Consider the following 25,089-nt stretch of genomic DNA (forward strand, 5'->3'; position numbering starts at 1 on the left):
ACAAATAGAGAGAGAGCGAGAGGAGGTAGAGAAAAAAAAAGAAATAGAATATCAAGATGAGAAATTGATTAAAGATACAGAAATTTAAATTGGTTGAAGAACCAAGCACAGAGTTAATCGAAATTAACACAAAATTACATTTAATTTAGATATTCCATGTAAATTGAGAGAGAGAAAGAGAGAGACCAAAAATATAATAATAAATGGAAAAATAAAAATAAAAACAAGTTGTGACAGAAAAAGAGATAGAAAAGTAAAGAGAAACCACCTGACACAATTCATAGATGGAGTTGCGATCGTTTAAAAAGAACAAAATGTAAAGAGGGAAATTTAAATTCCATCGAAAATCGATTGTGTTATTTTCCAACAGGTGGCGCTTCCAGTCGAAAATTGGATCATCTTGATAATTTTTGTTTCCAATTTTTGATGAGAATTTATTTTGATTTGATTTTTTTTTATCACAATTTAACTAATTGTTCATTTAATTACAATTAATTTTTATGACTACTGATTTTACATCAACAGGGTGATATGAAACTCCTCAAGCCCGTTTGGGTTAATCATGACGGTTAGTTGATTAATTTCTTATTGTCACTTTGTTGGTTTGCTTTTTTTTTATTCTATTCTTTTCTCACCTTTTGTTTTTACATGTGATCTAATCTAATTGATCATTGATTAATTTTCTTTTATTTTCTTTATTTAATTCGATTAATTGTAATTTTTTCTATTGGTATTGTGTTGACAGGTCAACCCATATTCTCTGTTGATATTCATCCGGATGGGACAAAGTTTGCTACTGGTGGACAAGGTGAGTTTCTATCAGAATATTTTTTTTTTATTCTCTTCAATGGTAACCCGGCTTTAATTGCTTTCTCTTAGTCTGGTGGTTTCCTCTTCTTTATCTCTCTTTCTCTTACTTTTCTATCTCATCATCTTTCATTTACTGTATTTTTAGCTCTTTGTGTGATATTTTTTTTCTTCTTCTTTTGTCTTTGTTTTTGTTCATTCGTTTGATTCGTTTTTTTTTTGCTTTTTCTTTAGGTGGTGATGCTGGGCGAGTATGTTTATGGAATTTTGGACCTGTCATCAATGAAGAATTGGAGAAAAAAGAATCAGTGCCTAAATTGTTGTGTCAAATGGACAATCACTTAGCTTGTGTCAATGTTGTCAGGTGGTCTCAATCTGGTAAATATTTGGCATCGGCTGGAGATGATGAAACCATCATGATTTGGCAAATCTCTAAGTATTTGGGATCATCAGCGACTTCAATCTTTCGAGGATCTGCTAATGTTGAACAATGGAGATGTATTGCCACTCTTCGTGGACACTCTGGTGATATTCTTGATCTCAATTGGTCACCTTCAGATGAATATATTGCTTCCGGTTCAGTTGATAATAATGTTATCGTTTGGAATGCTCGTAAATTTCCTGAAATAGTTACCAGATTAAATGGACACAATGGTTTTGTCAAAGGAGTCAGTTGGGATCCCATTGGTAAATACGTTGCCTCACAATCTGATGATAAATCAGTTAAAATTTGGCGAACCAAAGATTGGAAAGAAGAGAAAACTGTTAGTGAACCATTTCGTGAGTGTGGTGGTACAACTCATGTACTTCGATTGAATTGGTCACCTGATGGTCAATTTTTAGTCTCAGCTCATGCAATGAATAACCGAGGATCAACAGCTCAAATCATTGAAAGAGAAGGATGGAGAGCACAAAAAGATTTTGTTGGTCATCGTAAAGCGGTTGCCTGTGTTCGATTTAATCCAAATATACTCACCGAAGATTCAAATTTTTATACATTAATCGCCTTAGGAAGTCGTGATAAATCAGTTTCTGTTTGGAGTACAAAAAATAGACGACCCACCTTAGTGATTCATGATCTTTTCCAAAGTTCTGTCCTTGATTTAACTTGGAGTAAAGATGGTTATTCACTTCTTGGTTGTTCTAGAGATGGGACAGTGGCATTTATACAATTTGAACCAGGAGAAATTGGTAAAACGGCATCGGAAGAAGCCAAAATGGCTTATTTTCAAAAATTATATGGCAAAAGCTTACAATCATCATCCAAAGAGACTCTGCTTATTGAAGATCCAGAGATTCTAAAAGTGCGAGAAGAACAACTGAAGAAGGTAAAAAAAATCATCTTAGCTTTTTATATCAATTAATTGACTAAACTTTCTTTCATTTTATTCTTTGTATACAGAAGGAGCAAGAAAAGTTGAAACAGCAAACATCTAGTTCGTCTAATAATAACAATAACAACAATAATAATAGTAAAGAGCAAAATTTGAATAATTGTTCTGGTATCTCGATTGTGCAAAATGGTAACAATGATTTACATAAATCTGGTCTAAATCTTAGTGATATAAATAATATTAACAAAGGTCCGACTGATAAACAAATAGAGACTCGAATGCCAAATGGTCGTAAAAGGATTACACCGATATTTATTCCACCTCCAAATGATTGCGATGGAGCACCAATGCCATTTAACGCTAGTGCAACAACATTCTCAACAACCGAACCCGATGTGGCCTCACTATTATCATCTTTAAAGTCAGATCAAAGGGCAGACTCAAATATTTCATCAACTCCTAAACAAAGTCCAGAGAAACAGGAGCAACCCGAACAACAGAAACCATCACAACAACAACAACAACAAGTACAATCAACACCAGTAATCAGTAATCAACAAACACCAAAATTATCTGGAGTCTCACCTGTTACACCAGGATCGATACTTTCACCAATAGAAGCACCAATAGTCTCTCTCACGGATTCAATACAAAATAAAACTCAAAACACATCAAATGGTGATAATAATAACAATGAGACACCTCTCTCATTAACTTCATCATCTTCAACGTCCAAAAATCCTTCCGAGTCAACCGAAAAGCGACCTGCCACACCAAACGAAAGTATTTCACCAAACTCTTCCGCTAAGAAGATTAAATTATCTACAACCACTACAGTACCACAATCAACAAAAACATTGAATAACAAATCAGCTGATCAACCAACAGTTAAACAAGCCAACGGGCCAACACGACCACCTGCTGTACATTTGATTCAGAAACTTATGCCCAACGATAAAAAGAAACCAAATCGTCAAAATTTCAGTAATATTACCAAAACACCAACTTCATCCATCCAAGTTGTTCGAGTTGAAGATCGAAACGAGAAATCATCAACAACGACAACAACATCAGCACCTCGATCAGAGGTTAGAGGATCAATTATGTTACCAAGTTTAAAGATTGATAAAAATTCAACAATCAGTGTTAAAGTTTTGGATGAAAACGGTTTATCAAAATTTTTAAGTATCGAAATTGAAAATAACATTAGCAATTCATCACTTTCAATTGTTCGGGTTTTGAACCAAGAGAATGAAAAAGTTTGGGAAATGATTTTATCGTCAAAAATTTGTGGTATCTCAGCTTGTCCCAATCTAGTCGCAGTGGCCTGTTCTGATTTAACTCTATCAGTTTTTAGTACCACAACGGGTAGACGGCTTCATACACCGATTACTCTTGACTCATTGGCGAGTAAATTAAATTGTTATAAACATTATCTATTAGCAGTAACATGTAAAGCATCAGCTTGGCTCTGGGATTTTGAAAAACATTCAGTGGTTGTCAAAAATGAATCTCTTCAACCAATCTTGTCATCTAGTACAACAGTTGTAAACACTGGAATCACTGATTCAGGATCACCGGTAATCACAATTTCTTCCGGTAAATCATATGTTTTCGACCTTTCCTTTGGTAGTTGGTCACTAGTGTCCAATGATAATGATCTACTCAACTTTTTCTCTGACTATAAGCAAATGTGGAAACCTGAGACCAATTCTTATCCATTAGCAATTCTTCAGTCACAAAACAGGTGAGTGAAAAAACTGTTTACTTATTATTTGATTATTAATCTTCTTGTATGTTTCTTTTTCTATTTATTAACAGTTTAATTAAAAAGAGTCATAATGTTTTCCTGTCCAATTCAAATCTCCAAAAAACTGGAACTTTAAGTTTCATTGATCAACAATTATCTTCAGCTTTTATTCTTGGCTCATCTAAGGAATATCGTCATTGGCTAATCACTTTAGCCCAATTTTTAACTGAACAAGGGATTGAACTTCGTCTCCGAGAATTGTGTCAATTTCTTCTTGGTCCACCATTTTCCTCGTCTGAAAGTAATTGGGATTCAAGCATTTTAGGAAATGAGAAACACTCACTTTTACGAGAGATTCTGGCGATCATCACAACTAATTTAAAGTTACAGAGGATTTACACGGAGTTTAAACAACAACTTGATCTCATCTCATCATTTTCATCTTCATCCTCGTCATTTTCATCATTTTCATGATGCTCAACTGCTCTTTCTCTATAACTAATCATTATGATCAACCTCGGATCGTTTTGGATTTGTAAATAATTTTGTAAAAAGTAATTGTAATCACAACAATCACGCTCTCTCTTTCTTTCTTTCAGTTCGCCGGTTTTTTTTTTCATTCACCTTTAATCTCACCAAATTGTGAGAATATGATTTAAATTAATTGCTAATCAACTTTACCCTCTCTTCAACCGTCAATTATTTCCTTTTCCTATTTCCAACTAAGAAAATATTTTTTTAGAAATCAAAGTCAATTTAAATGTAATAATCAAACTTTTTTTCCCTTTATCATAAAAATCAACTTTTTCAACACAAAACAAACCAAAACTTTGCAAACTTTTCTCTCACAATCAAGTTACCCTCGAACTAACAACTTCTCTCTATCAGCCCAACGAAAAATAGTCCAGAATGAAAGATAAACAATGAAAACAAAAGGAGATCGTTAATTGTTGACAAAGATCAAAGATCCATGACAATGAGGATGAAAGAGTGAAAAAGATCAACAAACCTAAATCTCGACAACGTTTCTCTTTGGACTAGACTTAAGGTCAAAAGTCGATCGCCCTCAGTGTGACCTTCCCAAGGTCAAAATCCAAGACTAGAAATATTTATCATCTCTCACTCTCTTTCTTTCCTCCCTTACTTTTCACTTTTCGCCCTCTGGTTAGCCTTTTATTTCTCATCTTCTTCTCTACCGATGTTCTGGTAGGTTGTTTTTTTCTTCTTCTTCTATCTAATAACAATAATCTTCCATTTTCCATCATTATCTTAATTTCTTTTACATTCGTGATTTACTATTCTAATATTTTCCAATTGTGATTATCCTCATCATCTATTTGATTATCAACAATTTCTCTCTTTCTCTCTTTCTAAATAGAGTAGAAAACATTTTTCTCTCTCAATCTCTTTGTTCATGTTACTTTTTTTTTCTATTCTTCCATCACCAATAATAGAAACTGTGCTAATCTACAAATCCACCTGAAAGAAGAAGATTAAATCCCAATCATCAGTAAATCTTTTTTTTCTCTCTCTCATTAGAAGAAAAAACAAAATTCATCAAGTGTCGTCAATTATTGTTATAGAATTTCGGTTAAACCTGTTTCTTTTTCTTTCTTTCTCCTCTTTCCTCTTCTTCTTCTTCTTCTTCTTTCCTTGTGGTTCTCTTAATCCACCGAGAGGCGAAAAGTGTAAAAGATTAACCATTTTGATTAACCAACTTGTTGATATTCTGTCTTCTTCTTGTACTTCATCAATTGACCAATCCAATTGTTGATTAAATGTTTAATTATGATAACAAAACGATCAGTAGATTAGATAACCATTACAAATTCTCTCTCTATATCAACTCTCACTTTAGAAACTCCATCTTACCAGTGTGTTTGTTTCTCTATCAACATAATGTATTAGATCAACAACAACACTTTCAACTTTTCTATTCTATTTCTTAATGAATAATCTTTCTTTTTTCTATTCTCCAATCTCTCTTTCACCTTCTCATTACTGTGATTAGCCGATGATCTTGATATAAAAACAAGAACAATAATCCATCAAGTGTCCACTGTTGATCCTGATTGTCTTTCAACCTACTCTCCTTTACCATTGTCTTTCATATTGGTCATCGTTACCACCGCCGTCCGTTCATAACCCTGTGACCTTCACCATGACATCTATAGCTGATCGCCATCTTTATCCAATCTTCATGTTACCATCAAAATTATTTTCCAAATTTCGAGGTTGGATTTATGGTTACATTAGATTACTCCTTGGTATGGTTTGCTCAGTTTCCTGTTTATTTTGTGTATTCACATTTATTTGGTATTTAACCTTTCGAGGTCTTTATGGTTTCCTGATTAATTTACAATTATGCCAACAACCCACTGGCTGTGGACCTGATGATGATGAAAATGACCTAAACATTGAATATACCGATTATCAATCGGGTAAACGTGGTAGTTTTCTGACACGATGTCGAGCACAAGCTGAATTAATTCAAAAATCATTGAAAAAAAGTCGATCCAATGGAGATAATAAATCTCCCAATGGACATAATGTTAAACAAAACAATTGTAATGATACTATTCAAGAAAACAATGGTAATAATCATCATCATCGTTGCCATAACCATAATCAAAGTCACAGTCACAGTCACCATCATCATCATCATCACCATAATTCACCCACCAAGGAAAACTCAGCTCATGGAGTTCTTGTTAGAAACTCTTCATACGTTTCTGAAGTTTATTACGATGAAAATGGTCATAAAATTGGTGAACAAATTTACCTTACAAATGATTCTGACGGTTTGGAGGAATCATATTTCCAATTCAAAGTGAATGATTATCAACACCTCAAAGAACTCGGTGCTATATCTACAAGTGTCCTGGTCGAAGAGGAACCGTTCGATGGTGGAGCTAAACAAGAGACCGAAGCGAATGTTGAAAATTCCCCTGATAATGAACCTCAAGAGGATAAACATGGTGCTAGTGGTGGAGATTGCGAAGAGAAAATCGTTGATTCCGGCGATGACAACGGCAGTGGTTCCGCCACAATTAAAGAATCAAACATGTTCCACCTTTCAGTTTCCCACTCCCCTGAATCAACCACCTCTTATTGTGGCTCCATTTTAACCGATGAACCAGGTAATATCTATGAAGACGATTCTAGTGCCAAAACTTTGATTAACAACGAAAACAATACAACAACTTATTCATCGACAATCATCCCAACAGATAAAACAACCAGCGATCAACAATCAACATTATTACATTTAAAATCTGAGAATCAAGAAAATGATTCAAGTAATAGTAATTATCCTGATCCTGATAACATTTGCTCAACAACAACAACAAATCAAGTCCAGTTGAACAAATATCCAATCGAATCAATTAAAGAAGAGGAAACCAAAGATTCAACAATTAACTTAGTTACAATACCTGATTGTTCAATTGATAAAGTTAATTGTGATAATATTAATGATGATAAACCAAATGGTGTTCAACTTAATGGTAATGCTACCGGTGAAAAAAAACAAACCACCAATGGTGATGATACTAAATCTAAATCAGTTAATGAAATTGCCAGAGAAATCGAAAGCTCAATTAAAGACCAATCAACTGGACCTTCGAAAAGGACGAAGAAAAAACGTCGCTATAATAATAATTACAATCGAAGTAAAAACAGTTAGAACTTAATTGTGATCAATTTAAAGGATATACGATCCATTGTGTATACATTTTCATACGTTTTCCTATTTCACCGATTAACCAACATTCGCCCATATATTTAATTATTGTTGTAATTATTTTTTAATTGTCTCAATTTTTCACTTAATTATTTGTCTACACATCTAAAAACCCAAGACTTAATATTTGTAAATCATCAGAACAAGATAATTACGATTGTCTTGTTAATCACTTTGAAGAGCAGATAATTGTTCATCTTTACCTTTATTTTTTTTCATCATCATCATCATTCAATTAATCAAAGGTCTCTCTGATCATCATCATCATCATCCAACTATAATTATAAAAATCTACAATTAGCTGATATTGGAAATCAATCAACGCCCTGATTTAATTGAATACAAACCGAATTATATATTTGCTCTTCATTCATCATTTTAATTATGTTCCTCTCGATGATGATTAAAATTCATCATCTCAAAAGTGTTATTTCATATAAAGTAATTAAGCAAAAATCTTAATCACAATTATGGTTTTCACTCTTATGAGAGATTTAATTTTTTTCAAACAAACTTTAATCATCGTAATTGTAAATGTTAAACAATAGAGAGAGAGAGAGAAAAAATTAACTTTCAACAATTTAGTTGGAATTTGATTAGTTTAATTAGCGATTGATTTGTCTAATCAATTGGATTACAGATTTTGTTAAATCAACAGGTGAACAATTAGATTACTATTAATCAAATATCTACAAATGTTCAATGGTTAAGGTAAATTGTTTGCAATTGTTTCTGTTTACAATGTGTATCAGGATTTTAATGATAATTAGTTAATTATCATCGTCGTCATTAAGTTTTAGGTTCATTCACATTGATAAATGATTTGTTTTTATCTCAATCAACAATTAATGGTTGATTGTTGTCATTTGATTACCATTATTATATTAATCATAAGAAGAAGATGAAATTGAACAATTATAATTGTATTTAGGGTTTTTCACTTATTTGAATAATCAGAATTTTGTAGAAATTGATTGTTATTAATTAATCGTGTGTGTTGATTAGTCAAAATGATCCTGATATGATTTAGACAACAAGCTCTTAATTGTTGACCATTGCTCCATTTAGAGTTGATTAACTGTTGTTATCTAATCTTTTTTATCATTTATTTTGATTGTAATATGAAATTTAACAATTGTCAAGTATTGATCTTCAAATGGAAAGTTGATATTTGATACAATGATTTAGATACTAGTTAATTAAGTCTAATTAACTTCGATGAGCTCACTGATTGTGAGGGTGAAAATTACTAGGTAAAAGAGAGAGAGAATAACTGAATTAACTAATATAAGATTGATTGAGAAGAGAAAATTTAATTGAAGAAAAAAATGAAACAGAAATCAAGTGAAAAGATTAGTTAATCCATCGACTTGGATTAAATTGATCGACTGGATTAAGGTAATTAATTGTCGATCGGTTCACCTCGAACACTATTATCGCTCATGTTATCAAGTTAATTCTTAAATCATTCAGAAATTTTAAAGAAAAATTTAATCACCTGTTGATTTTTTCGCCTTTTTCGTGGATACACCGAAATCTCAGTGATACTCACAATTCAATTGGCACTAATTAAGATTACCCGATAGAATGATCCATAAATTTCCACTTAATTATCGAGTTTCAAGCTCTTAATCAACTCGATTTCTTCTCATACAATTAACAATTAATTCTCAATTTAAAATACCCACCTCAATATTCAATCGAAGGTAACAACTAGTGAGATCTATGCTTTCGAAATCAAACTTGAAACAAATTTGGAAAAAAGATTTTCCCTCATTTCGACTGTTCAATCAAAATTGTCAACAATTTAATCGTCACTTTAAGGCTGATTAAGCTGTAAATTGTGTTGTTTTTCTGTTTAATCATACAATCAATTCGCGGTTAATTTTTGATTCAACCCTCAAATCTAATTGATTATTGGAACCATGAAAATGCGCAATGGATTGTGTTTCTTTTTGATTAATTGTTGAGAAAAAAAAAGTTCTATTCTATTGTAATAATATTTAGATGATCATTCTCAGTGTGTTTGACAATCATTGAGGTAACAATTTACCTGTCTAATTGTTGTTGCTTGAAAATTTTCATTCTTTAATCAGCTGAGATTGAAAATCTATTCTTAACATGATATGTGTCTCTCTCCTGTGAATGTCTAATCATCTTTGTGTATTTTTATCCACATAATTAGTTGATGACAACTTTTTTTTTCTTCACTTCTCTTACAATTTAACTAACATTGGCTCAAGGTTTCATTTTTTTCTCTGTCTTCTATCATCATTATCATCATCATCATCATCCCATCAACATCGTTTGATTATCCCTTGCGATTTACTTCATTTTAAACTGTGGTTCGTTGTTCAATTCAGTTGCCATTGTGATAGATTTTTTTTCCCGTTCCAACAAAAACAACAACAACAACAACAACCAATCCAACCAATAAATCAATCAATCAGTAACCTTAATTGTTATGGGTAAACACAACAGTAAACTAAAACCAGAGGAATTAAAGGACTTAAGGTCAACAACGGAATTTACCGACACCGAAATCCAAGAATGGTACAAGGGATTTCTGAAAGACTGTCCATCGGGTCATCTCTCTAAGAATGAATTTAAAAAAATCTATGGAAACTTTTTCCCTCATGGTGATGCATCAAAATTTTCTGAACATGTTTTCCGAACCTTTGATGCCAATGGTGATGGAACCATAGATTTCAGGTAAGTTGATAGAAAAGTTCAATCGTCGATTAGTACATCATGGAAGTGAAAAAAACGGAATTCAGATGATAAAGATTTTCCAATCGATTCTCAATCATTTGTTTTCCTTTGTTGTTGTCGTTTTATTAGCAAATTACTTACACTTGCCTATTCTTAATGGGGAACAATTAGCTGAAATTGTCACGTTATTTACCTTCATGTGTGCTCACTTTTCTGTGTGAATTAGATGAGAGACATGTTTATATTTAAATCTCTGTAAATATCATCTTATTCATCATTCCAATTTAAACTCAGCAACTTGGCAACAACAACAACATTAACTAAATGGAAAAGATTAAAAAGATTCTGAAATTTTGTCTCTTTCTCTTTCCTGTTTCAGGGAATTCCTATGTGCCTTAAGTGTTACTTCACGAGGAAAACTTGATCAGAAACTCCGATGGGCATTTAGTATGTACGATTTGGACGGTAATGGATTCATCTCTCGGCACGAAATGTTGGAAATTGTCTCGGTAATGATTGAATGAGAAAATCGTTACGATGTTGCAATCAATTAATCGTTGCAACTTAAATTCGTAAACATATAATCATGATGATTAGATTGATAATAATTCTCTGTGTTGTTTCATTATATATTGAAGGCAATCTACAAAATGGTTGGATCTTTGATGAAAATGCCTGAGGATGAATCGACTCCCGAAAAGCGGACTGATAAAATTTTCCGTCAAATGGACAAGAATCTTGATGGTCGATTGTCAATGGATGAGTTTATTCAAGGAGCTAAAAGTGACCCTTCGATTGTTCGTCTTCTTCAATGTGACACTCAAACATTTTAATCGAATCATTTGTTCTCATGATAATTTATTCATCTGATTGTTGTCATCGTTGGAACCTCAACAGAGAATCATTTTCCCTGGAACTTAATTATATATAAATATAACTTTTTGTTCCTTGTTTTCTAGTCCATTTCGTAAAGGAAAAAAAATCCTCAATCATCATCAAGAATTAATGAAAATTCTGAACATAATGAAATCTCACATCATCACCATGACATTTACAATGAATCTCTGTCTCTCTTTCTCTCTCCGTTCAATGTAATTGTTTTGTTTTTCAGGTAAAAGGAAAACAAATTAATCATGTTAATTGTTAATAACAATAAAAGATTCATTTTCATACAAGAAAATTAAAACCACTCATATGAGATAAATTTTACAGGACATTTCACCAAGTTTCCAAAGATTCGGTTAAATTTTCTTTCAATCCGAATTACTGTCAGGATCAACGCTCTTCGGAATCATCGAAACAGAGATTTTTCAGTTCCTCTTCCGGTTGTTTTACTCACCGATACAGATAAGTAGTACACTAATCGACAATAGCAACGATTAATAATAATTCCATTGGTCCATTCCATTCTGACCATCAAATGACCTTGATATTAAAATATGACAATTGAGTATCGTTCAAACTTCCATAACTCGAGTCTGGGGTCTGAACACTCAAAAACAGAAAAGTTATTTAAGAAAAACTTGTTGGAAATTTAGTGAAATGCCCTGAATTTGACCGATTTTCTTTGTTTGTTTGGTTAATCATCTTGACCTTGAACCAGTTTAAAGATCAATTTAAACTCTTATGACCCAAGATGACCACGAGTTGGCCTAATATTAATCAGCGCTTCCTGTTCATTGGCCTCATCATGGGTTCATGAACTTGAGAGATAAATTTGTTTTCTTTTTCTATTCTTTTCCTCCATCATCTTAATCATCCAACTGACCAGACCGGGTTTTCTTGGTGTTTTCAATTAGGTAATCAGATCATCTTGATTATCATCATGTTCAGGCCACTCTCATGATAATACTGTTCATGTCTTCAAGTGTTATTGTTATTGATTGATGATCATGATCATGATGACGATGATTTTTTCCTTCTACCTGATTTCAACTTTGATTGTTCCTTATTTAGTTAATCTTGATTAACATTTTAATCGGGTTAATTTCATTTCCAATGTCTTCTTGATTCTTTGATAGTGATCAATTCAATGTCATTACTTGTTTATCTGATTCTATCATCACAATTAACTTTAACCTTCCAACTGTTGATTGTTAACAGGTCGACTATTATTGATTCCGATGAAGATGATCAAGGTAAGTTGATTAGTTCATTGATTCTTTATTGTTTTCTTACCTTAATTGTGGTGGTTTTTTGTTGATTGTTTAGATAATTTGTTTACTTCTTTTGAACAATTTCCTGGTATTCGAGCCGCTGAACATCATGTGGACAAAATTCTCGAAAATTTGAATGGTGTTCACATAGAATCGAAAATAATTACCAACGATTCGGTTAAATTTTCTTTCAATCCGAATTACTATCAAGATGATTCAACTCTTTTTCCCGTTCATTATCAACAATTTAATACTAATCAAGGATCAAATATCAACAATTTACGACGATTATTGTCGGAAAATTTTTCTAAACAAAGAAACCACGAAGCAGATCCAATGTACAAAGACGAGGTTAGAGCGACAATTTTAGGACGATTGGCCTATTATACTCCAGAATCGTTTGTCCAACATTTTGAAGCATCGGTCAGTTTGGGTCGGACTGTTAAAGGTGCAAATATTGTCGGTATCTTACCAGGAATTCATCGTAACTCAAAATCTGATTCAATTGTACTGATCGGTGCTCATTATGACACGACAAAACACTCACCCGGTGTAAATGATAACGGTTCAGGAGTGGCCGCACTACTTGAAATGGTTCGTCTTTTGTCACCTCGATCTGGTGAGTTAAATCATACCATCATGTTTGTCGCATTTGACCTTGAGGAAAACGGGATCCTTGGCAGTCTAGCGTTCGTTAATCAATATTTAATCCCAAAAGAGTTGAAGCCTAAGAAAACGAGCTTCACCGGAGCGTTTATTATGGACATGATTTTGAACTTTGATCCAGCTAAACGATCACAAACATTACCAAACGACATGACTCGAGTAAGCACCAAACATGATTGATGGAATAACAATTAATTTGGACAATATAATCAAATCATTTCCATTTCAGGCTGTACCTAAAGTAGGTACGTTCTTACGTGGTAATCGATATGCCGGTGATTTCATCGCTCTGGTCACTCGACGGGATCTCGATGATGGCCTTTTAGAACCTTTTAAAAAGGCTTGGTACACGATGCCCGCTCAGAATAAGTATAAACTTCTCGTCATTGACCCTCCGATTCCTCAGTATCCACATTTTATTTCCGCTTATCGTTTCCGGAACTTTATGAGATCAGATCATGCCGCTTTTTGGAATCATCGAAACAGAGATTTTTCAGTTTCTCTTCCGGCTGTTTTACTCACCGATACAGGTAAGTAGTGCACTAATCGACAACGATTAATAATAATTCCATTCTAACCTGAATGTTGATCGATTTTAGGTCCATTTCGAGGAGTCCAACGAGCCTGTTACCATGAATTCTGTGATGATAAGAACCAAATTACAAACGAAAATCTTGATTTTCTAAAGCGGATTGTCGATACTCTCATTTCAACAGTTCTCAATTTAGCCAATTAATTTGTAATAGAGATAATAAGACAATAAAATATGCAAATGTAAAATAATAAAATGAAGAAATTATTTAGTTGGAATTGGACATTTTCGGTACATGAGGTGAGCGAACAGGTAGCAAAGGAGAACATAAAAGAAGAGAGAAATCTCCTCAATCAATGATCTCCATTGATGGTAAACTGAGACAAAGTAAATGACTGAGATGAAAATGTTATAAGTTAAGATGATGTAACATTGCTCTTTGACCGCACCGAAAAGGGCAACAAACGACAAGACGATGCCAAAGAAAACACCCAATATAAGTAGAGCAGTTTCTGGGGACCAAATGATCACATTAGGAGCAAATAGACAATACAATTGACCCGCTAAAGCGACAGCATTGATTGTGATAAAAAGCCATTTAACCAACAGGAATAACCACCTGAACGAAGTTGTCTCTTGACCAAGAAATATTGACGCATTGGTGACAATATTGACACTTTTAACGGGTTTACCTGTTGGTCCATCCATAGTAACCATACTAATTAAGAGAGAGAGAGAGAGAGAGAGAGAGAGAATAAAAAAATCAAAATTCTCAAAGTAAATACAATTGAAAAAAATATGGAACAAGAGTCAATCTGATCTATAAATAGATCCAGAGAAACCAGAAAAATGAGCAATCAACAATCAACATAGAGAATTGTAATCAGCTAATTAACTCACCTTCTGGTTGATTAATATTATGTTGGTCATTAACAATTAGAATATTTAAATTGCAGCAATTAACAAATGAATTGTCGCCATTAACCAGCGATAAACAATCTCGAGCTTTTTGTCAACAAACTGAACTGTTCATACGAAAGGTCAACAAATGGGTTAGCGGTTTTTACGAAATCATAATTAAAATTCACAATTCGAACAGAAATTAACGTAACAATTAACTTGGAGAAAATTTTCGCAATTAATTAGATTAATTGTGAGAATTGGAATTGTTTTTGTTTTGAAACAATTTGTTTTCTTTTCTCTGTGTAACCATCGCGACCAAATTAGTGACTCTTACAATTTATTTTTCTGATCCTTTCGATTGTGATTACAATTGGAAATTTAAATTTACCTTTTAATTGTTGAAATTTTTTCTTAATTGTTTCCATATTATTCAGCTTAGAGAATGAATTTAATTCATGGTGTCATTCATTTCTTTACTAAACGCTATGTGAATACTTATTTAATTGTTAGTTTAATCATCTTCCTTTGGAAGGCAATTAGGCTTCCATATGATTCACTAATCTTTTGGTTGGAGATTTGTCTCTTAATCTTAATCACCTTAATCCATCACTTATCCTTCATCTTATCTTACATTGATCAACCTTATATATCGGCAGGGATATTAACTCCAACCATTTTAGCAACAATTTACTTCATGATTTGGCAACAATACATTTTAAGGATTGAAGTTTTAACCAATGGTTTCCTATTGGGCTTTCAAAGTTTCTTCATATTAACTTGTTTCATTAAGTAAATTGTCTGGTTAATCATGACAACAATCAACTAATCACCATCACCATCATCATCATAATTATTTTATTCATGAAAAACAAACTACAATTTACTTGAAATTTGGTTAACTCAAACCTCTTGCAATCAAATCATTTAGGATTTCGTGATTACCAGACTCTTTGATTATTATCACAATCAATTGATTGTCAATTTGAGTTGATTATCATCTTGATTTGCAATAAAACTAAATCAGCAATAATTGAAGTTGGGAAAAGTTATCATTTACCTGTGTTGATTTGGGAAATTAACAATTAACGGTTAATTATCATTACACAGCAAAAAGGATTCAAGGAAAAGTTTAAGTGATTTCATCTGATTTATTTTCTGCTGTAATCTTTTCATCATTTAATTGTATTAAAACTGAAAACTTTGGTAATCAAATAAACAATTAATACTAAATTGGACTAATCATTGAATCAGTTAATCATTCACTCTTCCTGTGGATGTCCAATTGATGATTATTAATATTTACTTTTGCTTTTTCCTCAAGTGAGTGTTTCAAATGGTAAACAAATGATTATCTTTCTTTTGGTTAATTCCATTGATTAAGTTGATTTAGTCTGAAAATTTAATCAAAGAAATCAAATTATTAGTTATTAATTATCTTAATTGTTTCACTTTCACGTTTCAAACATCGAGACCCAAAAACAAAGTCCAATGATTACGTGACTATCGTCGTGTTGATTCATTTGTATAACTTTAATTGTGTCAAATTATTAGTTTATTGATCAGCTGAACAATTACCTAATCTCATTTATTCATTTCTTATTTGGATTAATTAATTTGCACTAATTAATTGGATTTTAGTTCTCTACTTTGTCGACGATTAAACCCAATTGTCTAAGGAATTGGATTCATGTTGGTTTATGATCTATATTTAAGGTCACTTTAGTTGTCGATCAATGAATGGAGAGAGAGAAAGAATTATCTTTGTTACCTATAGGGAAAAGGTCATTCTGGTTGACCACAAGCTCTAATATTGTTGAAGAGGTTGATGGAGATTTGGACACTGTTTCCAAAACGGGAAGAGCGGATGTAGATGGCTCATCATCTTCTGAGATCTTTGTTTACTTATTACAATTTTGGTACAAAATTTTTTAATATTTGAACCGATTCTTATTATCAACAGTCGAGTTTTTGATTTTGTTTGTAAGTTTTCAATTCCAACTAAACATGGTTAGAATTAGTTTTGGAATACGAGATTACAAAAAGTACCCTCGAGCGTTTGAAAATGCTCTATTTGAATGGGTTGGTGACCATTATCAAAAGAATACTTTGAATAAGGTTCCAGTGTTGAATGAGGCCCAACAAAGCATTTTGTGCTGTCTATTCATTAGACCAAATAATATTCGATTGAATTGGAAAGTCACGCGAAACTGTGTTGTCCAAGATCTTGAATCCAGTAGCCAAGATTACTTATGGACGGTGGAAGAGGTAAAATCTCATTATCTCATCTTAACTTCGGGTATTGAAACGTTCGATGGACTGAAAGGTGATGAAAATCTTGCGAGATGGCTGGAAAATAGAGATCGGGATTTCGCCGAACAGTGACCTTTGACAGTGCCCAGTAACCTTGGAACTGAGTCAACACCTGAACCAACATCGCAAATCTCTTGGAATCAAATCAATTTTGTAATCATCAGACTCTTCGATTATTATAATTGAAACACGAACAATTGATTAAAATCATATTCAGTTAAATGGTAACAAGAAAATTTGTTTAATTGTTTTGATTGTGAATATAAATTAAATTAACATTTGCACATTCGAAAGTTAAATGAATCGGTGAGAATCATGAATGAACTATTTAGAGTAAGAAAAGAAAGTAAGATACAAAGAGAGAAAGAGAGAAAGAGAGAAAGGAAGATAAAGATGAGAGAGAGAGAGAGAGAGAGAGAGAGAGAGCTACAATTATAATTTCTGTAATTATGTTTGTTGATAATTAAATTTAGTGTCTTGTCTCGTTATTTGTTGAATTTGGACAATTTTGATTATCAAATTTGTTTTCAATGATGGCTAGAAGACGAGTCTTAACTCTCTTCTCAGAGGCAATACAATTAACTAATGAAACTAATTGTCGTTGGGTATATTCATTACGAGACATTAACCATTGCTCGAGGGCATCGTCCATCAGGTAATAAGCTTTTATATATTCTTCAACCAATTCTCTTTCCGGTATTGGTTTGATTGCGGTCATTTTTTCAGCTTTGGTTAAAAATTCTTGGTAATCTAATTGCATAAGAGCTCGACCAGCGGGTGTACATTTTTTGGCCATTGAATATCCTTCGACAAAGGTTCGATTGGCCAATTTCAGAACTGATGACCATAACATATCTTTAGCTTCTTGGGGAATTTTAGCTTCAAGTGAGGAGCAAATTTTTTCCAATCGAGAGGAAAACAATTGAATCTCCTTCAATAAACAATCAACGTAACTATTATGCATGGTCGGTATTTCCGTTAAATCCCAACGGACATTTTCAACTGTTGATAAAATTGACTCGATATTAATTGATCTAATTGCAACCAACATATAACAAGGATAACGTAAGTCCTGAGCAACTGATACAGCCTGTTGATGGGGGAAAACAAGACAATTTGTTAAAACTTATTCACTAAATTATTTGGGATCGACCAACAATCAATCGATAATGAGTAATTAATTGTTACCTGTGAATAGTATTTGTCAAGAATTGAATGTTTACCAGATGGAATAAGATCTCGGAAAAATTGTTGTAAAGTATTTAATTGTGAAGCAAGAAACATCCTAAAAGGGAATAGAAAGAGAAAAAAAAATTAGTTAATTGTTTGTGAAATTTTCTTTTCGCTGATTCTTACACTGATTCAATTCCGACAATTCTCTCGGCTAAACCATGCAGATTTTCAGGACATAAATTACGATCCATAAGGCCCATTGATTGAATTGTCGATGGATGTTGATCAAGATCATTTGTCTCATTGATCAGATCGGTTTTCATTGAAGACTCAATTCGTGCAAGGCAGGATTTAAAACGCAAGGAAAGACAATTGTTACGAACTTCGCTAATTTCCTTGGCGAAAAAGGTGTAAACTGTATAAAAATAGTAATCAAATAAATGGAATATGGATAATAAAATATCAAATGCAATTTGCCGGAGGAGAAACATGATCTGCATATATTTTCCGATGAGACGAACAACATAAAGACTTGTATTGGTCACCAAAGGTCCTTCATTGTAACAATTGTTGACTCTTTTATCATTATCACCACAATTTGTTGTCGTTGTTGTTTTATTTGAATCTAATGTCATCTCATCATCAAGTTCATCTTCCGATGTATCATCACCACCTCCTCCCTTATTGGTTGTCCTTTCCAATTCTCTGATGATACTATCACTTGCATCTTCATTTTCCAAGCAAATATTATCAAAAGGATTTTCAATTGCACCGGAAGAATCGTTCAAAAGTGAATCACGGAAAAAGTTACACTTCTCAGGTGACCCTTGACCTGGTGGTCCACTTGTTTCACTAGCAGCTAATGAAAGGTTACCCAATGAATAGGTACGTAAAGGTTTAAGAAATTTAAACTCTTGAAGGTCAAAACATTGGAAACCATTTTTAACTGGACACACGGTCCATGATTCATTTTCCAGGTACATTCGTAATTCATCCAGTCGAGTTTTGTGATAATGATTGAAATAATTAACTGTCTTAGCGTGAAGGGTTTCTTCAAATTCGGTTGAATTGTTGTCACAAAATTCTGATCCAATGTCCATCATTCGTCGGGAAATTCTCAATATTGTCATAAGCTCTTCAAATGAACAGGTTGACATGTCATGACTTTGAACTAAAAGTCGTAACTTTTGTTGTGCTTCTTGCCAAATTCGTCCCAATCCATGTTCGAGTTTTTGTAAAATGAATCGACGATTAAAATCCGCTTCCACTTGATCTTCTTCCTCTTCAATTTCACCAATTGTTTCATCAGCTGAATTACCATTAACAGCCTCAGGTCCACCACCATCACAACCAGTATCATCTTCAATGTCACTTGTATCACCTTTATCTGAATTAATTATTGAATTTGTTGTAATTGTTGCTGCAGCAATTGAACGTTCTTCACCTTCATCACCATAACCACTGATTCCACCTTCATTTCCCGTATCCAATGGTTGACATTTACTATTTTGTTCACTTTCATGAGGTAAATGATCCTCATTATTGTTGATGTTATTCAGATTAATTGTATTTGCGTTATTTGAATCAATTTCACATTGATGGAAATATAAAATGCGTTTATAGTTGAGTAAAATGTTAAATAAAGATTTGCTGAGATCTATCAAACAGGGTATAAAACACTCGTTGGTTACATATTTACACAATTCTTTATACTCTTTTTTACGAAAATTATCAATCTTTTTAACCTCAACTGAACATAATTCAACATAACCATGAACCACACCAAAGGCTTTATCACTAATTGCGGTTGCAAAATGCATACACAGTGAATCCATTGAGGTTTGGGTTTTACCCAACAACGAGAAAGCCTTTTGAAGTCCTTTATATGTATCGATGTTGAAATTATGGCACATTTTGGAAAGGCTTGAATCTATGTGCTCTTCAATCATTTCCAGCATCTCGGTTAACTTTGAACTTAACTCGGAAACACAACGATAATGTTTCAAAGTGTTAACAACCTTTTGACATTCGATACAAAGTTGAATAGCTCCACAATAGTCACCATCTTCTTCAACCATCTCTTTCAATCTAACATTGGTCTGTTGAAGAGTTTTAATTGTTGATAAAGATTTGAGAACATCTCTTAAACCTTCCCGTCGCCGGTAAGAAGCAACAATACCTAAACTGGCACAGGTAAAATTACTTCTTCCCTTATCGGCACCTTTACGAGCTGTTCGACAAATTTCAATGGCCTCACTTAATTTATTCTGAATGTCCATTACACGTTTCATCTCTTTTCCATAGGCTCCTTCCTTTTCCATGATGGAGGTTGATAAACGTCTTGAGACGACATTCAATTGTTTCTCTAATCTCTTCTTCTCTTGGAGGATATAATCTAAATCTAGTTGCAAGATTATCAGAGGGAACAAGAAGAGGATGGAATCACACACAAAGATAATAAAACAATAAAAAAAGAAAGTAATTAGACATGATTATCACAATAAAAGGATTTGTTTCTCTCTAGACAAAAATGACAGTTAATAGAAACTGTCATGGAATATTTTCTTTCACCATAAGGTTAACCATTGTTTACATCTATTGATTATACTTACTCAGTTCACTTTCAACCTTATCAAGAATATAATTTAAGCTCTCAAAAGATCCAAGTTGATAGTCTATCTTGAAAATGTCTTCATCAATTCCATCAAGAATCTGTTGGTCATTCTCTTCATCCATGATTATGTTGGGGGTAGTGCACATGTAGAGAGAGATATAATTCTATATACACCAGGAGATAATTAATCAGGTGAGAAATCCTTCTATACAGAAATTAGAAATAGAAACGAAATAGAATTTTAAAATATAAACAAATCAAAAATCAAATAGAAAACCTGAGAAAAAAAAAATAGAATAGAAAAATTTTCTTAATAACCAATAGGAAAAAAAAAGGTGTAAGGTGGTTTGAAATAAGAAGAACAATCAAATTAGATTATCATTTGATTTGTTGATTATTTGTTGAGAACAATTTAACTCACCAACTCATAAATGGCCTCCGATCATTTAATTGACAATCTCGATTAATTAGAATTGACCAATCATGATGGTAACAATCAACAAGAGAAAAACAAATTAACTCAATTGTAGACACACACACACACCTAGAGGGGGTAATCACCTGAGCGAATGTGGGATCATCTTAACATTGCGTAATGAGAATAATTAATTTAATTGTTTTTCTCTTTCATTTTTATCGATAGATTTTTTTAATTCTTTAATAATGATTGATAGGCAATTATAATTGTTATCGATTTCATGTCAATGTTCACATTTATTGCCAAAAATTGGTAATTGTGATGGTATAAAGGGACAATTCTCAGTCAATTTAATTCAAGACGATTATTAGAATTGTCTAAGTGATTAATATTGATTCTGGTGTGTATTTAAGGTCACTTGTGTTGTCAATTAATGATTGAAAGGAAAGAAAGAAAGAAAAAGAGAGAGGGAGAGAGAGAGGTAATTGTTAGAATCGAAAAGAGATTCGAATGTCCAGATTGCATGTTGTCATGGTTATTTATCTAATCCGATTCAGAATCTGCTTCGACGATAGTAATTAATCCTTTGTCAAATAATAAATTAGATATTTCGAGCTAAAAGGTAAAGATAAAGAGAAATGATAAGATTAGAATTAGTTTCTCGCATTCAATTCAGTTCATCTCAACTGATTAATAGGAAATGGCTTTTGATTACAAACCTTTTCATCAAGTTTTTCTAATGGTAGACTGGAAATTTCAACATAATTTGGATAATTCTTGATGAGATAATCAATCGCTGGAGCAAGATTCGATTCGATTTCAACGTATTGTGGATCAATCTCATGATTTGGATCATAAGAATTTTCCATACAATGATAAAGACGAACAACATCTTCTTCCATCACAAGTCTAACTATTCCATATCGAAGAAGGCGAATTGATGTTTCAGGGGAAAGTTCAATTCCACCTTCAACTGTTGCCGAATCAGCGTCCCAATATTCACCTGACCCATGGATACTTGACCTCTTTTCTTGAGCTGTTAAAACTGGAGGTAAACTTTCATGAAGTAATTGTTTTGCTTTCTGGTCTACAGCTGAATCAACATTAATGTGAGAAATTAATTTGGTCATTAGATGTTTAATCTTAGAGAGGAAAACAGTTCTATTGTTGTACATCTCATCGGCGTGAACAATTCCCATGTTTGCAAGATAATCAACAGGTAGAGATTCTCGAAAAGCCCGATCCTCCGTCATAGCAGTTTCCAATGCAGCGGGTAATAGGATTTGTAATAAATCTCCGTAGGTGTTTTTCTGTGCCACTGAAATCGTTATGTGAAGTGAGTGTTCACCTTCAACCGCTTGAGCTTCATGAATGAATCCTCGAGGAAAATAAAGGAAATCACCGGGTTCCAATTCGACCGTTTTCAATGGCGGAGCGGTGAGTTCGCTTCGTTTGAAATTTTTACTAGAGAAACGTGGTAAAGTATTGGCTTCGTCTAAAGGTGGATAAACTTTCCATATCTTTCGACCTTCCAATTGTAAAACGAAAGCTTCAATATCATCATAATGAGGTGCGAATCCTTGTGATCCAGCCGGTGTAAGATAAATATTGGCACCAACACGGGAACCGAAAAATTCTTGTAAAATACTATTCAATTTCCAAACTGATCTAGAATAAGTTTGTGGATTAAGTAATCGAATGGAACAACCAACTTGAAAATGATCCCAAACAACCGCTGGATAAGCTCTTCCATCGGGATTATATGTTTTTCTTTCGTCATTTATGTAACTGGTAATATCAATATTCTTGGTAAACTGTAGATGCCTCTCACGTAAGGCTCGATCTAAATCAGCGGTACTAAAAACACCTTGGTAATAATTGGGTTTATCACGTTTAATTAGCAATGGTTCCTTTTCCCAATTGTCTGACATGAAACGGTCAACATCAAATGGATTAATCAACCATTGGAAACATCTTCTAGCTTGTTCCCTACTGTCGGTTAGATATGGAGGAATATTGAAAGATCGGGTGCTTTTGGTGTCTTCATCACTTTCTTTTTGTATTCTAATAGGAATCTCTGGCATTGTGGTGCTGAAAGGATAAGAAAATCAGAAGAGTGAGAGATTAAGGATTGGAAAAAGAGTAAAAGGAAGAGAGGGAGATTAAGGTGGTTTGGATTATCTTTTCTACCTTGGAATATCGAGGCTACTGATGAATGGAGATTTTTTAAGATCATCGAGACTGTAACTCTGTTTATGTTTCAAAATGGACTCAATTCGACGGATCTGTTTGGAAGGTGTTTCCTCTTTTGACTTTTTATGGACTTTATTTCTAAACGAGAGAACACCAAATGTTTTCTCTTTCTCCTCGTTAATGGCATTATCGGTAACATCATCGCCATCGGTTCCATCTGATTGTGGACCATCAAATTCATCATCTTCCGCAAATCGAACTCTTTTACTACTGGAAAAAGGTTCTTCTAGTTGACCAAAAGTTCTTTTATTTGTTGTTGAAGAGGTTGACGGGGATTCGGAAGATTGTGTTGCTCCAAAATCAGGCAAATCGGATGTAGATGGTTCATCACCAAGTGATCTTCTTCGTTTCGAGTTCTTGGGTTTAGGTGATTTTGACTTTTTACCCTTTGGAATATAAGTACAAGGTCAAACAAATTTGAACAAAAAAGAAACAAAAAAAACGTGTCAATCTCCATACAGAAAATAATCGGATATGATTATGAGAATAAGAAAAGCCGGTAACCTTAAAGATGTTATATCAAACTTACCTTTGCTAATTTGTAGAATTCAAAAGCTGACAATTGTTTAGGAATCTTCATGATTAAGGAAAATTTGAAAAAATCAATTTAAAACAAACCAAATAGAAACTCAATCAACAGTTGATTACCAACTGAGATTTTGGTTGACGATTGATTAAGATTTTCGGTTCAATAATCGATTCTTATTATCAACAGTCGAGTTTTTAATCGATTAATTACTTTCTTTGTATCTTTTTGTCTCTCAAAAACTTTTAAATCAGTTGATTTTGCTCGTGAGTTTTCAATTCCAACTAAACATGGTTAGAATTAGTTTTGGAATACGAGATTACAAAAAGTACCCTTGAGAGTTTGAAAATGCTCTATTTGAATGGGTTAGTGACCATTATCAAAAGAATACTTTGAATAAGGTTCCAGTGTTGAATGAGGCCCAACAAAGAATTTTGTGCTGTTTTTTCATTAGAGAAAATAATATTCGATTGAATTGGAAAGTCACGCAAAACTCTGTTGTCCAAGATCTTGAATCCAGTAGCCAAGATCACTCATGGTCGGTGGAAGAGGTAAAATCTCATTATCTCATCTTAACTTCGGGTATTGAAACGTTCGATGGACTGAAAGGTGATGAAAATCTTGCGAGATGGCTGGAAAATAGAGATCGGGATTTCGCCGAACAGTGACCTTTGACAGTGCCAGTAACCTTGGAACTGAGTCAACACCTGAACCAACATCACAACATATCACAGCCACAACAACAATTTACTCCAATTTTGTTCAACTTAAATCTCTTGCAATCAAATCATTTGAATTTTGTAATCATCAGACTTTTCGATTATTATTAAAGATCAGAAAAAGAGAGCTACAGACATTTTCAACTGTAAATAAAATTGACTCGATATCAATTGATCTAATTGTAGCCAACATAACAAGGATAACTTAAGTCCTGAGCAACTGACACAGCCTGTTGATAGGATAAAAAAAGACAACTTGTTAAAACTTATAATAAGTTACTTATTCAATAAATTGGCCGGAATCGATCAACAATCGATCGATAATGAGAAAATATTTGTTACCTGTGAATAGTTTTAAAAAGGAAAAAGTTACACTTCTCAGGTGACCCTTGACCTGGTGGTCCACTTGTTTCACTAGCAACTAATAAAAGGTTATCCTATGAACAGGCTCGTAAAAGTTTAAGAAACTTCATC

General features: G+C 33.2%; 6 protein-coding genes and 1 long non-coding RNA gene across 9 annotated transcripts; 4 read left to right on the forward strand and 3 right to left on the reverse strand.

Annotated features, from left to right (window-relative positions):
• The first annotated feature begins 395 nt into the window (after positions 1 to 395).
• On the forward strand, positions 396 to 4,719 carry LOC128387689 (protein HIRA-like). Its single transcript, XM_053346934.1, has 5 exons — positions 396 to 568; positions 746 to 808; positions 1,042 to 2,135; positions 2,210 to 3,888; positions 3,963 to 4,719. Exons 1-5 carry the CDS (start codon positions 532 to 534, stop codon positions 4,363 to 4,365), a joined length of 3,276 nt encoding a protein of 1,091 aa, XP_053202909.1. The 5' UTR covers positions 396 to 531; the 3' UTR covers positions 4,366 to 4,719.
• Positions 4,720 to 5,246: 527 nt separating this feature from the next.
• LOC128387698 (homeobox protein 2-like) lies at positions 5,247 to 8,095 on the forward strand. Its single transcript, XM_053346949.1, has 2 exons — positions 5,247 to 7,031; positions 7,122 to 8,095. The coding sequence occupies exons 1-2, from the start codon at positions 6,053 to 6,055 to the stop codon at positions 7,574 to 7,576; spliced, it is 1,434 nt and encodes a 477-aa protein (XP_053202924.1). The 5' UTR covers positions 5,247 to 6,052; the 3' UTR covers positions 7,577 to 8,095.
• Positions 8,096 to 9,445: 1,350 nt separating this feature from the next.
• LOC128387707 (neurocalcin homolog) lies at positions 9,446 to 11,573 on the forward strand. The gene is made up of 3 exons (XM_053346957.1): positions 9,446 to 10,345; positions 10,725 to 10,854; positions 10,984 to 11,573. The coding sequence occupies exons 1-3, from the start codon at positions 10,098 to 10,100 to the stop codon at positions 11,176 to 11,178; spliced, it is 573 nt and encodes a 190-aa protein (XP_053202932.1). The 5' UTR covers positions 9,446 to 10,097; the 3' UTR covers positions 11,179 to 11,573.
• Positions 11,574 to 11,704: 131 nt separating this feature from the next.
• LOC128387699 (uncharacterized protein YfbL-like) lies at positions 11,705 to 14,039 on the forward strand. Its single transcript, XM_053346950.1, has 4 exons — positions 11,705 to 12,483; positions 12,557 to 13,326; positions 13,397 to 13,697; positions 13,767 to 14,039. Exons 1-4 carry the CDS (start codon positions 12,378 to 12,380, stop codon positions 13,901 to 13,903), a joined length of 1,314 nt encoding a protein of 437 aa, XP_053202925.1. The 5' UTR covers positions 11,705 to 12,377; the 3' UTR covers positions 13,904 to 14,039.
• On the reverse strand, positions 13,948 to 14,908 carry LOC128387708 (uncharacterized). The gene is made up of 2 exons (XR_008325158.1): positions 14,600 to 14,908; positions 13,948 to 14,417 (listed from the first exon to the last, which is right to left on the reverse strand). It is a non-coding gene; the product is annotated as an uncharacterized LOC128387708 (long non-coding RNA).
• Positions 14,909 to 17,129: 2,221 nt separating this feature from the next.
• Positions 17,130 to 21,261, reverse strand: LOC128387599 (syndetin-like). 3 transcript variants are annotated; one of them, XM_053346815.1, is made up of 5 exons: positions 21,121 to 21,261; positions 20,698 to 20,904; positions 18,269 to 20,486; positions 18,101 to 18,197; positions 17,130 to 18,002 (listed from the first exon to the last, which is right to left on the reverse strand). In XM_053346815.1, the coding sequence occupies exons 2-5, from the start codon at positions 20,843 to 20,845 to the stop codon at positions 17,382 to 17,384; spliced, it is 3,084 nt and encodes a 1,027-aa protein (XP_053202790.1). In that variant the 5' UTR covers positions 20,846 to 20,904; positions 21,121 to 21,261; the 3' UTR covers positions 17,130 to 17,381. The 3 variants fall into 3 exon arrangements, with proteins under 3 accessions (XP_053202790.1, XP_053202792.1, XP_053202793.1); XM_053346817.1 differs by having other exon boundaries at positions 20,698 to 20,976; positions 21,121 to 21,254; XM_053346818.1 differs by having other exon boundaries at positions 20,698 to 20,901; positions 21,121 to 21,247.
• Positions 21,262 to 21,383: 122 nt separating this feature from the next.
• LOC128387600 (ribosomal oxygenase 1-like) lies at positions 21,384 to 24,058 on the reverse strand. Its single transcript, XM_053346819.1, has 4 exons — positions 23,900 to 24,058; positions 23,308 to 23,756; positions 21,837 to 23,208; positions 21,384 to 21,732 (listed from the first exon to the last, which is right to left on the reverse strand). The coding sequence occupies exons 1-4, from the start codon at positions 23,948 to 23,950 to the stop codon at positions 21,661 to 21,663; spliced, it is 1,944 nt and encodes a 647-aa protein (XP_053202794.1). The 5' UTR covers positions 23,951 to 24,058; the 3' UTR covers positions 21,384 to 21,660.
• Between the last annotated feature and the right edge of the window lie 1,031 nt (positions 24,059 to 25,089).

Source organism: Panonychus citri, unplaced genomic scaffold (genome assembly GCF_014898815.1).
Source record: "Panonychus citri isolate SS breed McGregor unplaced genomic scaffold, ASM1489881v1 Contig00092, whole genome shotgun sequence".
NCBI classification, from domain to species: domain Eukaryota; kingdom Metazoa; phylum Arthropoda; class Arachnida; order Trombidiformes; family Tetranychidae; genus Panonychus; species Panonychus citri.